The sequence below is a fragment of the Pseudorasbora parva genome, chromosome 18 (assembly GCF_024679245.1).
Source record: "Pseudorasbora parva isolate DD20220531a chromosome 18, ASM2467924v1, whole genome shotgun sequence".
NCBI classification, from domain to species: Eukaryota; Metazoa; Chordata; class Actinopteri; order Cypriniformes; family Gobionidae; genus Pseudorasbora; species Pseudorasbora parva.
This window is the reverse complement of record NC_090189.1, coordinates 17,334,168-17,347,493: the sequence shown is the minus strand read 5'-3', so window position 1 is coordinate 17,347,493 and position 13,326 is coordinate 17,334,168. Positions and strand designations below refer to the sequence as shown.

General features: G+C 37.1%; 1 protein-coding gene across 7 annotated transcripts in view; it reads left to right on the top strand.

Moving 5' to 3' along the window:
- Nucleotides 1-13,326, top strand: part of vav2 (vav 2 guanine nucleotide exchange factor) — a 216,519-nt gene that overhangs the window by 147,052 nt on the left and 56,141 nt on the right. For all 7 annotated transcript variants that reach the window (XM_067422961.1, XM_067422959.1, XM_067422958.1 and 4 more), the window contains exon 3: nucleotides 4,991-5,049. In XM_067422961.1, the coding sequence (XP_067279062.1) occupies nucleotides 4,991-5,049 (59 nt within the window). The remainder of the gene's footprint in view (nucleotides 1-4,990; nucleotides 5,050-13,326) is intronic.

The window sequence follows — 13,326 nt, the reverse complement described above, 5'->3', positions numbered from 1 at the left end:
TTAGAAATAGAAATTCTTATGAGTTAAATATCTCTGAAGTATATTCCCCTTTATATTTGTGTTTTTTTTAGCACACCAGTGTGACTACTAACATGACATTGCCCAGTAATGACTTCTTCTTAAAGATTGTTGAAATTCACAAAATGGGAAGTAAATGGCTATAAAATTGGCTAAAACATTGAAAATCCCGATTTGCACCACCAAGGCAATCATTAAGAAGCGCTAATCAACTTAAGAGGTTACAAATCTGCCTGGAAGAGGACACATCTATATTGTCCTTATGCAAGGCGAGGAGAAGAGTATGAGTGGACAAAGACTCTCCAAGGATCACAGATGGAGAATTGGAGAGATTAGTTGAGTCTTGGGGTCAGAAAGCCTAAAAAAAGGATCAAACATTACCACAAATTTTTTGAGAGGATTTCAAGAAAATTCTTCCTCGTTTATCCAGAAACAAACTCCAGCATGTTTAGTTGTCAGACACAGCTAGAACTTCAAAAGGGACCTGGTTCTGTGGTCAGATGAAAAAAAAAAAAAAAAAAAAAAGCTTTTCGACAGCAAACCCACCAGATGGGTTTAGTGCAAACAGGGATAAAAAGTACCCAATGCCCTCAGTTAAATATACTGCTGAATCTTTACTATTGTGGGCCTATTTTTTTGCTGGAGGTCCGGGACATCTTGTTCAGATACATGGTGTCATGGATTCTACCAAATACCAACAAATAAAAAATCTAGAACCTGCCCGTTTCTGTTAGAAATCTTATAATGGCCCGTGGTTGGATCTTCCATCAGGACAATGATCCAAAAAACAACACAAAACCAACACAAAAACACTTAAGAAAAAAGCGTACATGGTGAAACGTGCTTGCGTGTGTGTCCAAGTTTATTTTGAGTTGTAGGAGTTTGTGCTGGTAGGTGCCTTGTGCTGCTGGGCTCTCAGGTCCATTTCAGATGAGTGCCAGGACTCAGTCTTACTCATTGCCATCTGTTCACACATCTCCTACCACTCTCAGTTCCCTGCTGAAACTCAGGCGCTTGCTTAAACTCTCATTTAGAGCATATTAGTGTAGAATATCACATTTGAACGTTTGCTTATATGGCTGTTTTCCCTTATCAGGTTTATTTAGAATAATTGATGCACAAGTTTGATTCCGAGCAGCATGATATACAGCACTGACGCTTTCCATAATGTCATAGTAATCATCTGTTCAGTTTGTAATTGTGCAGCTATGGCATTGTGATCTTCATCTTCCTTTCCCTTTCTGTCTACTTCAACCCTTCATATCGTCATTTTGATCATATATTTTTGTCTGGTCTCATTCCATCTCACCTCTTCTTGTCTATCCTTTTGTCTTACTGCATTTCTTCTACTTTTGTCTCATCATCTTATATCCCCTTTCCTTTCTTGTGTTTTCTGTACTGAAGATTCATGCTGTGTCTGTGGCCACATGTTGTTCTGGTGGACAGGTGGATTTGCCATGTTTGGAAACCCTAGACACACAACAGCTAATGTAGACACAATGGTAATGTATCTTTACCTCAGATAAGCAACTATATAACATTAGTGAACAACCTACGATTCTCTCTTTCTGTCTGCTGCTGCTATTGTGAGGTGATGGACAGTATTGTGCTGTTTTCGTGAGGTGATGGGTGTTGTGTCTTGACTCTGATCTGGTGCTCGTCATATACACCGAAGCACTGAGATGAGGGAAAAATCAATATTATGAGACAACATAGCGAGCGCTGTTGACCTGACCTGAGGGAGAGATGAAGAATGAGACACAGAGCAATGAAAGTGACTGAGTACAAGAATGAAGCACCACACTAAAAACACCATACAGAGAAGAAAAAGCCACAGCTTTGATGGATGAGTCACACATCGTCCCTGCACACATCGTCCCCGCAGGTGTTGTTGTGTTGAAGCTCCATGAATATTTAGACACATTAGCAGATGAACACAGGAGCAATACGCCTAACAGCCTAACACATAGACTAATTTATCTGTATTGATCCCTCAATCATCTGTCCTCCTGCCTGGACTGATTCTGCTTGATGCAAGCCAGAAAATTGGTGGTAAACTATCAGATGTAATGCATTATGGTCTGTCATTATGTTATTAATCCAGAGTATCAGCAGTAAGAGACATCCCTTGATTATATACAGTATTTGTGCTGATATACACAGTCCCAGATGCATTTTTTGCTCTGATTTAGGAGGGGAATTCTGTGATTTGGATTTAAAAATATAATATTAGCTCTATTAATTTTGTCATTAGCTGAAAACATGATAAAATTTGCCATCATTTTTAATAAACTTTCATGACTATGCATGTGGCTGTGTCAAATTTTCATATTGTGATAATTGCTGAAGCTTTTATCGCGGTATACAGTATTTAAAACAGTTTAATAAAAAAAAATCATATAACAAAAATAACAGAACATTTAAATACAATAAAGCAATAAAAATGTATAAAGAATATGTTTCGAACAGATTAAAGTGCAAAAGAGTTATAAAAAACAATAGGTAACACTTTAAAATAAGGTCTCATTAGTTAACGTTAGTTAACTTTTGATTTTAATAATGTGTTATTAAATGTTTAAGTGAACTATGATTAATGCTATAGAAGTATTTTTTCATTGTCAGTTTGGTAACTAATGAATTAACTAATGGATCCTTAATGTAAAGTGTGACCGAACAATAAAGAATTGAAACATTTTCAAACAATATCTAGGGCATGTTGTAGTCAAGAATAAAATGTTTTTTTTTTTTTTTTTTAGTTTAAAAAAATGTATCTCCTATTAAGTCTAAGTATTTAAGTATTCAGTACTGCAAAAATGTTCAAAGTACTGTTCAGAAACAGAAAGTAGTACAGCTGCTTTGTTTGTGTTTACCGGCGTAACGGCTGCATATCAACTGTTACATCAGCGCCATCTTCTGTCAGAGAGTGAATGGGCATTTTCGTTCAGCGCATCTCCTTCACTCGTTCCGCTATGCACTTCTCATCCGTGTTGGGCTTGTTTACATCAGAGGGACTTTTTGACACGGCATACAGTGGTGTTGTGCATTTTAACCAGCTGATGGGGAAATTATTCTTCAAATGCATAACATTTTTTGAATAATTCATAATAAATAATTATTGAATGTATTTTGAAGTTCCTACGATAACAATTTTGTGCATGTTCATTATCATGATGTACTGTATATGCCACATGTCTCTTCATGACAGCCATTTAAATTCAGCAGGAATGTGCCGAGTTGCTTGTGGAGTTTTGCAGCCACAGATTCTGCTGGGTCTGTGTTTAAGGAAGTTTAGCTTGTACATTATGGCTTGTAAAAAAGTATTAGGTGAAAGAAGTGCTGCTACAGATGCCCGTTTGTGCATAAAATTTTACTAAAGTCTATCTACTGTGGAGTCATCTTCATGGTTGTCATTATACATTGATGTTCGAATGAAGTGTTTTGTGAAACTTAAAATCCATTTAATTTATTACTGGTGGTGTAAATTACATTAATTACTGAAATAATATCTAGATTAAAATTAAGTAAGAATGTATTAGTATGCCATGAAAGGCTGCCCATAATATTAAATTGAGCAAATTGTAATGAAAAAAAAAAAAAAAAACTCATGACAAAAGCTACATTTGTTTTTTTTATTATATATATATGCGCAATATTGATTTTTTTCATTAAAAAAACAAATGTAGCTTTTGAATTATATATATATATATATATATATATATATATATAATTCATTATTCATTGATAGGTGTTATGCAGTCTCTTTTTTTCACATTTCACTCATTACCTAGAAGCCACATATTCACACAAAGTGATTTGCTCTGACTGAGGCACGGCTAGTATCACCATGGCAGCAGGCAAGGCGAGTGGAAACACGCCCATAAGCATGTAATGAGGCGACACAGCACCATCTTCACTTTTGCATATGCACATGTGCTTTCCTATGTGTGTAAGAGTGTCACTCCCAGTGTGACTGTGCATGCATGTGTGTGTGACTTCTGCATTACACACAAGACCCTCTAGCACACCATCTGGAAGCCTCTAGAAGGGCCACCAATAAGCCTACTCACATGTGACTCATGACTGGCATTAAATCAGTGTAAATACCGCACACGTTTAACCCTGTTACCGGCACTAATGCAGCTGGGGAGAGGAGGGGCCTTCACAAATCTGTTAAAAGCGATTCACGTCTATGATTTCATTAGGGCGTTTCATGCCACATGTCCTTTAATGTTGTCATTAGTGGGACAGCGTTATCCATGTGTGCACAAGCTGCGTGCCACTAAAGCCCATCATAAAACAAGCCAAAAAACAAGACACTTTATTACTGGAATTACTATTTTTTTGTAACCCTTAAGCCCAAAGTATACTTTGGCTGTCTGCGTTCCACGTCTGTCCATCCACTGTCCATGTGACATCATTTTACAGCCGAATTGTTTCGGTCAGCTTGGATGGTGCATAAAAACATAGTTCACTAGCGCTTACAGCCAAAGGAGTGTACTTTGAAAGGCTTGCAACTGTGCATAAGACAATTAAGTATATTTAAGTATTAAACTTTTGGTAACTTGTCTTTCAGAATTATGCTGCAAAATTTAAAATGCAAAGTTGCAAAGTTTTATCTCGCAGTTCTGTATTCATTCATTTATACATTGCTATCAATGCAAAATATTTTTGCTGTTTTCGTTATGGTTCTACCACCACAAAAAATTCTAAATTAAAATAATAAAAAAAATGATTTTATATATCAGCTATGGTGAAATAGATTATATGTTTACGAGTCATATAAAGTTATTTGTTGTAGCTTTTTCTGAAGAAAAAAAAGAATAGTTGGGCCTTTGTCTCAACAACCTAGATAATTTTACCTTAATTAAAAACAACTGACAACTACTTAAACACCGTAACACTGTGTTGCCATGTTTGGCACTGCTTTATGTGAAGTGTCTTTGGCTAACCCAATCCTTCTCTTGTTCCACAGGTGATCTCTGCCCTGTCCAGAATCTCCCACAACAGCATTGCACAGATCAAAGGCATCAGGTAATTCACTTCCTCCACACGCTGATTGTGTTTCCTTTCAGTATTGATGTGTCTCGTGTCTTGAGGGATCTTTCACAGCGCCCTCTTGGGTTGCACCTTTTATGTGGCTCCATTTCAGTGGGCCTGGAAGGTAGAAGCAGTTGGCACAGACCACCGCATATGTGCGAAACCTGTGGGCCAAAACCCATGAAGTGAGTGGTTGTCGTCCCCTCAGGTGTTTTAACAGTGTGGAACCCACCTCCCTGCTTTATAGGCGACTGGGATCACTTTCTTGTCTCATTATTTGGCCAGTCTGTTCACCCTGATTTGCAAATAAAGCCTTTTATCCAACGGGGTAACGAGCTGATGGGGCAAGCCATTAGGCGTTTTGCCAGAGCGGGGCGGAGGCCAGATAGGTCTGCCATTAGTCAGTGCAGCATAACAGACTGAGGGGTGGCTAAATCACTTCCTGTCTTCACACTGCCCCACAGCGATGGCCAAAATGCTGCCCTTTGATTTGTCAAAGTCTTTTTTTGTCATAGTCTTTTTGTACTAGAAAAATATAACGATTCTTCATTTGTAAAAGCTGTCTAAAGTAATTAAAGTAAAGATCTGAAGATGAATCGTGGTGACAGAAAAATCTACTGTGTCTAATGCAAGTCAAATTTGCTCCCTGAGCAAATCTTTTACACTCAACATTTTAAGTGTGCTGGATTTTGCGAGTTAGTCACATAATTTCCTGGCTGTGTAGAGCAAGCAATGAAAGGCAGCTTTGTTTTCATCGATACCACGACATGTGTCACAGCTTTGAGAACATGTACTTTAGTTCTTAGGCCGACGTAACCCATTAAAAAGCTTTCTTTAAAATTTCTTTAAAAACCTTTATTTTAGTATATTTTGTAAGTTTTTTTTTTTTTTTTTTTTTTTTTTTTTTTCAGTTTTGTGCTGTAAAATTTAAGGCTGAATAAAAATTTTATTTCCTCTTCAAGCATCTCAAAAAGCAAGAAATGTCTCAGTCTTGTTTGGGAACATTACTTGCACACCCTTTTGGATGTTTTTCCCGATAGGGCTTGAAATTCAGCCACATTCTGGCATGCAAAATACTAATAAATATTCACAAGACAGGATTTCTGCATTAGTCTTAGCACGGTTTGGTTGTGTTGTTTCGTTAAAGAAAGAGCCTAGAGAGAGATTCTTTGGGATCTTTTTGCACTTTGACTGCTTTGGTTAATGGTTATTCTGAATGTCTGTTAATTAATTAGCCATCTCAAGATACAGAGTGCTGCTTCATGGAGGGACACTGTGACATTACCCACAATAAAACCTTGTTTATATGGCTGTTTTTTCAGCTGTGACCACATCCTCTTCCTTTGAGCTTTCCTGCCTTACATGATCATAACAGAAATGTGTTTTTCTGTATTTATTCTTTGTGTACTTTGTTTATTATACATCTAGCCTGTTTTAAGTCACTCACTCCTTTCTATGTAAACCATCGCTTTTACACATGGAGGTCCTGCTTCAATAATAAGGTCTTATACTGAGAAGCAGGAACAAGGAAGGGCAAAGTGTAAGTCATTAGTTCAGCACCTGTTATCGTGATCTCTGGTTTCCCCCTTCTCAGCATGAACTGCTGCTCTCTTACGCCGGCTTCACACCACACGCGCAAGCAATGCGTTGGCAGGGCAGAAGCAGTGCGTATGGAGAGCGGGAGCCACCCGCGCGCCCGTTGTGCTTTCACACTGGCAGCGTTTGTCTCGTGCAGCTGAACCGCGGCTTGTGTATTGCAAATGCAGACAAATATTGTCCATTTTGTCACTTTTCCGGTGTTCTCCTCCAACCCATGTCTGTCTCGTGCTTTCATTTGTGAGGGGCAGCATATAGGCTATGTATAGGCTATCTGCTGAAAATGCGACCGTGTTCTCCTCTGTCCCAAACACATATGCAAATAACATGATGTATAGGTAGTTTACATGATAAAATTAACCTTTAAGTTAAGATATGCCTCTAGTTTTAATCATTTGAACGGGCCATTGAAGCTTGGCAAAAACTTCTGGCAGTGTTTTCATGTATGTCATGTATTGTATGTCATACAGTAATTGTAAAACACATTGAATACTTCACTACATGATTTCATGGTGAAATGTGTTATTTTTCATGTTAATCAGGTCAATTTAAACTAGAACAATCCACTGTGGCTTTAATTCAGCGTGAGAAGCGCAGCAAAAATAGACTCTCTGGCGAAACGATATCAGCACTGTCGCTTCTGCTCTCCTCCTGCGACGCACCGCCTCTGAGTGCAGTGTGAATGCTCTAATCTGTTAACATGGGTGCCCGAAAAAACACGTGCTGCTTACGCTCTTCTAACGTGTGCAGTGTGAACCCGGCCTTAAAGGGACAGTCCACCCAAAAATGAAAATTCTGTCATTTACTCACCCTCAAGTTGTTCCCAAACCTGTATGAGTTTCTTTGTTCTGCTCAACAAAAAAAGAAGATATTTTGAAGAATGTTTGTAACCAAGCAGTTAGTGCAACCATTGACTACCATAGTATTTTTTCTTTATAGTATTCCATAGTATCTGCGCTATCTGCTTGGTTGTAAATATTAACAGGGTTGCTAGCTCTCATGCATTTGGCGGGATTCTCACGCTTTTAGGCTCTGTCTCACGCTTTCACGCTGGCCAAGTCAATCTCTCGTCAAATGAACAAACCTGCTTTTGATATGAAACAAAGATTAGGCCGGTGACACACTGCAAGCGTGGCGTTTCTGTTGAATGTCAGCTGCGTGGAGTTTTTTATATGCTTTTGCACATCAGAAGCGTGTCTGACCAGCGGGCTGAAGTACAGGGAAGGCCTATAATACTTCATGTACACTTCATGTTAAATATGTAGCCTACTGATACAGCAAAGAACGTCGGCAGTATTGACTATACATGGAATTGACGGTAAAATAGGCTACAGAATATTTTGTTCTGTATTGACTTGCAATATTTGAAAATTGATAATTATTATTATTAGGCTATTTATTTACATTACAGTTATATCTAGTCTAGAAATCTAGATGCACCCTAGCGGCAGCAAATCTAATCTGCCACAGGTATTGTCTAGCAACTCTCAATACACGTCTGAGCTGTAAAAACCAAACTCTGGTCAGGCCAATCACACTGTGTATAGAGTCGGTGGGTGGGGCTTAACATAATGGCGGCCGAGTTGCGCTTGCGTGTTACTTGTAAACACAGAGGCTGACGGGCTTTCAAATCAACTTTGACCGCGACTCTGGAAGACTTTGAGTTAAGCTTTTCTCTGAGAAAAGAACAAAGAACGACATGGAAGTCATTCTTAAGAAGGGAAGATGTGTTCAGAGTTTTGCCGACCGAATACGGTGAAAGTTTAATCTACTAGCTCTGCTTCACGTTGCTCTGGTTTGTTGTAGCGCTATCCACTTGTGTGAAGAGGGAGTTTTAAAGACAACCATTTATCTGCCCCTCGGATTGAGCCCTCATTGGTGAGTTTGCAGACCAAACATCTTGATGTGGGTCTGGCTTGTCAGTCTAAGTTATATCTGCATTTATGTCAAAACTTAGAGACTTTCAACATGTCATGTCATTTATTAATATTTGTGTCAAAATGACATATAAACATCTTTTCCTATTCTACTTTGCCTGGAAACGCTTCTATGAGCATTTATACTACTTTTTAAAAAATGCGTTTCGGGTACAATATGTTTTTTGTTTTTTTTGCGGTCCGAGTTGCAGGTGGGATAGTTGAAAATGTTGGTCAGGTGCGGATTGTTTATACATTGACCCACGCATCACTGGTAGCCTTGCCTCAGGAGTGGCCTCGTAGGGCTGTGAAGTAAGTGCATTCTGGGAGTTGTTGTTTTTCATCCACATGAGCCAAAAATACATTTTCAGACTTTTTTCAGTCTAGAAGGCACCAACCAAAAAAAATAAAAAAAAATAAAAATCACATTTCTACTACATAAATGACCCAAATTAAATAAACATTCATCTTCCCAGCTGTGAAGTACTACTTTAAATTCCACTCAAATTGTATTTATCAATAAATGGTTTATATGCAGGTACATTTTACTGTTTTTACTGTATTTGTGTGCTGCATTGTTCAGAACCAGGAACTCAGTAGCTCCTATCCAAAATCTAACTGCCCTACTCACTCCCATTGACATACTCGTGAAACTGACTTAATATTTCATAAGTAACTGATTTGTAACATTCAGCATATAGGCCAAAACTCTGTGCATCATGCAAATTTCAAACAAGAGGTTTGATTCAGTTGACAAGAGAAATAACTGAATAAGTAACTCTCAAAAAAGGGCAGCTTGTCATGGAGGCAGTACCCTTAAAATGTAATATTTGCACAATATTGTACTTACCTGTAAAAGTTAATCGTACATTCAAATTTTTTTCTGACAGTGTATTTATAAACTCTGCCTGCAGAGTCAATATCTGCATTTTATGCATTTTTTGATATACAGATATACATTTATAATCTCTCTGATACTTGAATTCTTTAATTAGAAAGGCTAAACTATTTTTTTTATTTCAACACAAATAGTTATGTATTTTTCATAAATGATGTTGTCATAAATAGGTGTCAAAAGCTCTGTTTCCACCTACATTACCCGGAACAGTTTGTCTAGGAACTTTTTTCACAGGAACTTTGAATAAACTCACAAGCCGTTTGGTCAAAACACACAGAGTAACAGAGTAATCAAAGTCCCTAGTTCCTGGGGAAAGTTTCTGCGGTGGAAATGCGGCTAAAGGTTGTCACCCTTGGTGATTTGGATTTAACATCAACCTGAATGGTAATAAAACTTTAAAGCTGCAGTCTGTAACTTTTTGCGCTCTAGCGGTTAAAAAACAGAACATTGCAGTCAGAGCTACTTCTCTCTTTTGTATCTCTATGGCGAGTCACGCAGGGACTGTGCTCCTCCGCGGCGGTTCCTACCACACCAGTCTAAAATAGTCCCAATATAAACACTTATTATAAGTGTCCCATAATGATAGAGAGTAACACGGTTTGGATTCATGTTGTACATTCTCATTATACAATTTTTGTAAATCTTGAACACAAAAAGTTACGGACAGCATCTTTAAAGATTAGCAGTTTACTGGAGACATAGGCACGGTTTCTCTTACACACACACTTATTTCCAACAGACTACATGTGCTTTTATCTCTCACATGTACAGAATGTCCCACTCACATGTGAACAATGACCTTTCATGAATAATGACATGCTGTGCACTTTAAATATGCACTAGCTACATCAGCCATTGTACATAACAGTCATACACGCACCATATGCTTTAAACGCGCACAGTTCACCTTCATCCATATACAGATACAAGCTGATTGCTATGCATTATGGATGCGCGATGTTGTCAATGTCTTAAACAGAGACAAGCATAACAAAAGAATGACAAAGCATAATGTGCAGTACATGAATGGTTTTGTTCCTGGTTTTTGAAAGAAGACTGAGATTGCGGAGCAGATTGAAGCTTCTTGTAAGCATCAGATAATCCCCCGCATCCACTCAGCTTTCTGCTTTATTGATTCTTTAGTGATGGACACTGCTCTTCTTTGCAATGTGAAAGCCCTGTATCTCACTCACGTCTTTATCAAGTCCTGAGAGAAAACCATGCTAGTCTGCTGGTGGAGTTATCAGATAGATGTTCTTCTCTGATCATCCTCGCAGTGGTATTCCAGTATGAGCCAACAGGATCAGGGGCTCTGGGCTGCTTTGAATACTGAGGGATTACTGGACTCCTGCTTTTTATAGAAGATCAATATAATCGTACCTTTTGCTTGCAGTTTTACTCGGATGATGAGAAATCAGAGACATTACTATTGAGAGTAAAGAAATAAGGGCTATCAGGAGAGATTTTAGTCTTGAATTTAGAATAATATTTTATATTATAAAATGTTATCATATTAAAACTTAGTTTAAAAAAAATTAAATTAATATTTATTGTATTCTTTTCTAAATGCATATCTCTAGTTGTAAAAAATATTTATTGTATTCTTTTCTAAATGCATATTTCTAGTTTATTTTACAACAGGCCACATTATTTAAAGAAAGTTTTTCTTTATAATCTTGTCAAATGTAACTTGCTCCGCCTTTATACACCATAGCAAGATTGAAAGGGTTATTATTGCTTTTAATAAACAAGGTTTTTAATAAACAACATTAAAGGGTTAGTTTACCCAAAAAGGAAATTTCTTTCATTAATGACTCTCCCCAATGTCGTTCCACACCCGTAAGACCTCTGTTCAGCCTCGGAACACAGTTTAAGGTATTTTAGATTTAGTTCGAGGCCTTTCTGTCCTTTGAATGTAAGTGTATGCCCACTTGCTGTCCAAGTCCAGAAGGTAATGAAAACATCATCAAAGTAGTCCATCTGTGACATCAGTTGGTTAGTTAGACTCTTTTGAAGCGTCGACAATACATTTTGGTCCAAAAATAACAAAAATACGAATTTATTCAGCATTGTCTTCTGAATAGAAGATAAAAAAAATTTGTACATACAATTTTTAAACAAAACTGCATTAGTATCAGATTGGTATCAGTTTAGTATCGGTATCGACCGATACTCAGAATTTTTCATATCCGATCGGTTCTGAAAAAATGGTATCAGTGCATCCCTACTGCCGACCAGGAACACCCCACAAAAGATGTAGTTTTGGAGGTCCTTTGTCATCTAGCCATTACAATTTGGCCCTTGTCAAAGTTGCTTAAATCTTTACACTTGCCCATGTTTCCTACTTCTAACACATCTACATTGATGGCAAAATTGCTGCTTAATATATCCCACCCACTAACAGGTGCCGTGATTAAGAGAGAATCAGGGTTATTCACTTCACCGGTCATAATGTTATGTCTGATCGGTGTATATCCAGTTACTTTGTGTATATGTGTGCTTTTTTCCTCAATGAATTCATGTTTTTGAACAAATCAGTTTGATTGAATGAACGACTGAGTCACTGGTTTTGAACAAATCGTTTTAATGATTCAGTGACTTTCATAAAGGCAGTCATTTGTCACCACCTACTGGAGTAGCAATGAATCACTGAATTTTTTTGTGTGTATTTTATTAGAATAACAAGTCCATTTTTATTTCTAAAGCATTAACCTCAAAAGTTCATTTAAAAACTATGCAAAATAAAGAAAATTAATACTAGTACAAAAATAAATAAATGTTTATCATGCAATACTTAAGAATTTACGGACAAGCTCAAATGTATTGTAATAAATAAGTGCAAAATGGGATCTTAACAACATGTTGTCATATCATATGAACGGTAGAGATACCCACCAGCAATCAAATTAAATGGTTGGAATGCTGCTGCTTCTGTGTGAGTGTGATGTATAGTTGATTTAGACACTTTCAGCATGAATGAGGAGCTTTAGCTGGTTTTGTAATCATACTGCGGTATGTTTTCTAATCTTGTGTAACCAGAAAATGAATCAGTTTTTTTTCTTTTTTCCCCTTCACTTCATGGAGCAAACTACTGAACGGTTCAGATGTTTCAATATTCTTCAAGCTCTTCTGAGCCGTTGCTCTCAGAATAGAGAGCAAATATCTGTTTCTGTGAGATAAAAACCCAAGGATACTGTTTTCTTGGACATAAATGGAATTGAAAATAGTTTGATGTGTCTGCAAAATCAATTAAAACAAGTATTGGTCTGATGTGTTTCAGGCTGTATTATCACTGAGGGATGGTAGCAGCTTTCATATTATTCTGATTTCAGATGATCAGTTTTGTCACAGCTGATGAATTTTTGTATGCAGGTCTTGACAGTGAGAGCATTTCACTCGCAACTAAAAATAACTGTATGAACTGTAAAATGTATGTGCGAATACAATTTGATTAAATATCTTAAATAGTATAAAATGTCTTTTTTTAAGAGGATTTCGATTTGGTTATGGAAAAACGGCGATACAGTCTTTTGATTTTTGTATTCGGTGCTGTGGTGTTTACTTCAAAGGGTGAATATTTTCTGACCTAAAACATTCCCATATTGATTGGAAAGGTCTGATTCTCTTGTGTTGTTCTGTAACAATTCACAATAAGGCTCCATTAGTAGTTAACCACATTGGTTAACATGAAGTAACATTAAAAAAATACATGTATTAATCTTAGTTCATGTTAATTTCAACATTTACTAATAAGTCAATTAAAATTAATAATTGATAACAAAGATAATAACTACTGTAACAAATGGAGCTATAGCTCATTAATGTTAGCCTATACTTAATGCATTAATAACACTAACTAAG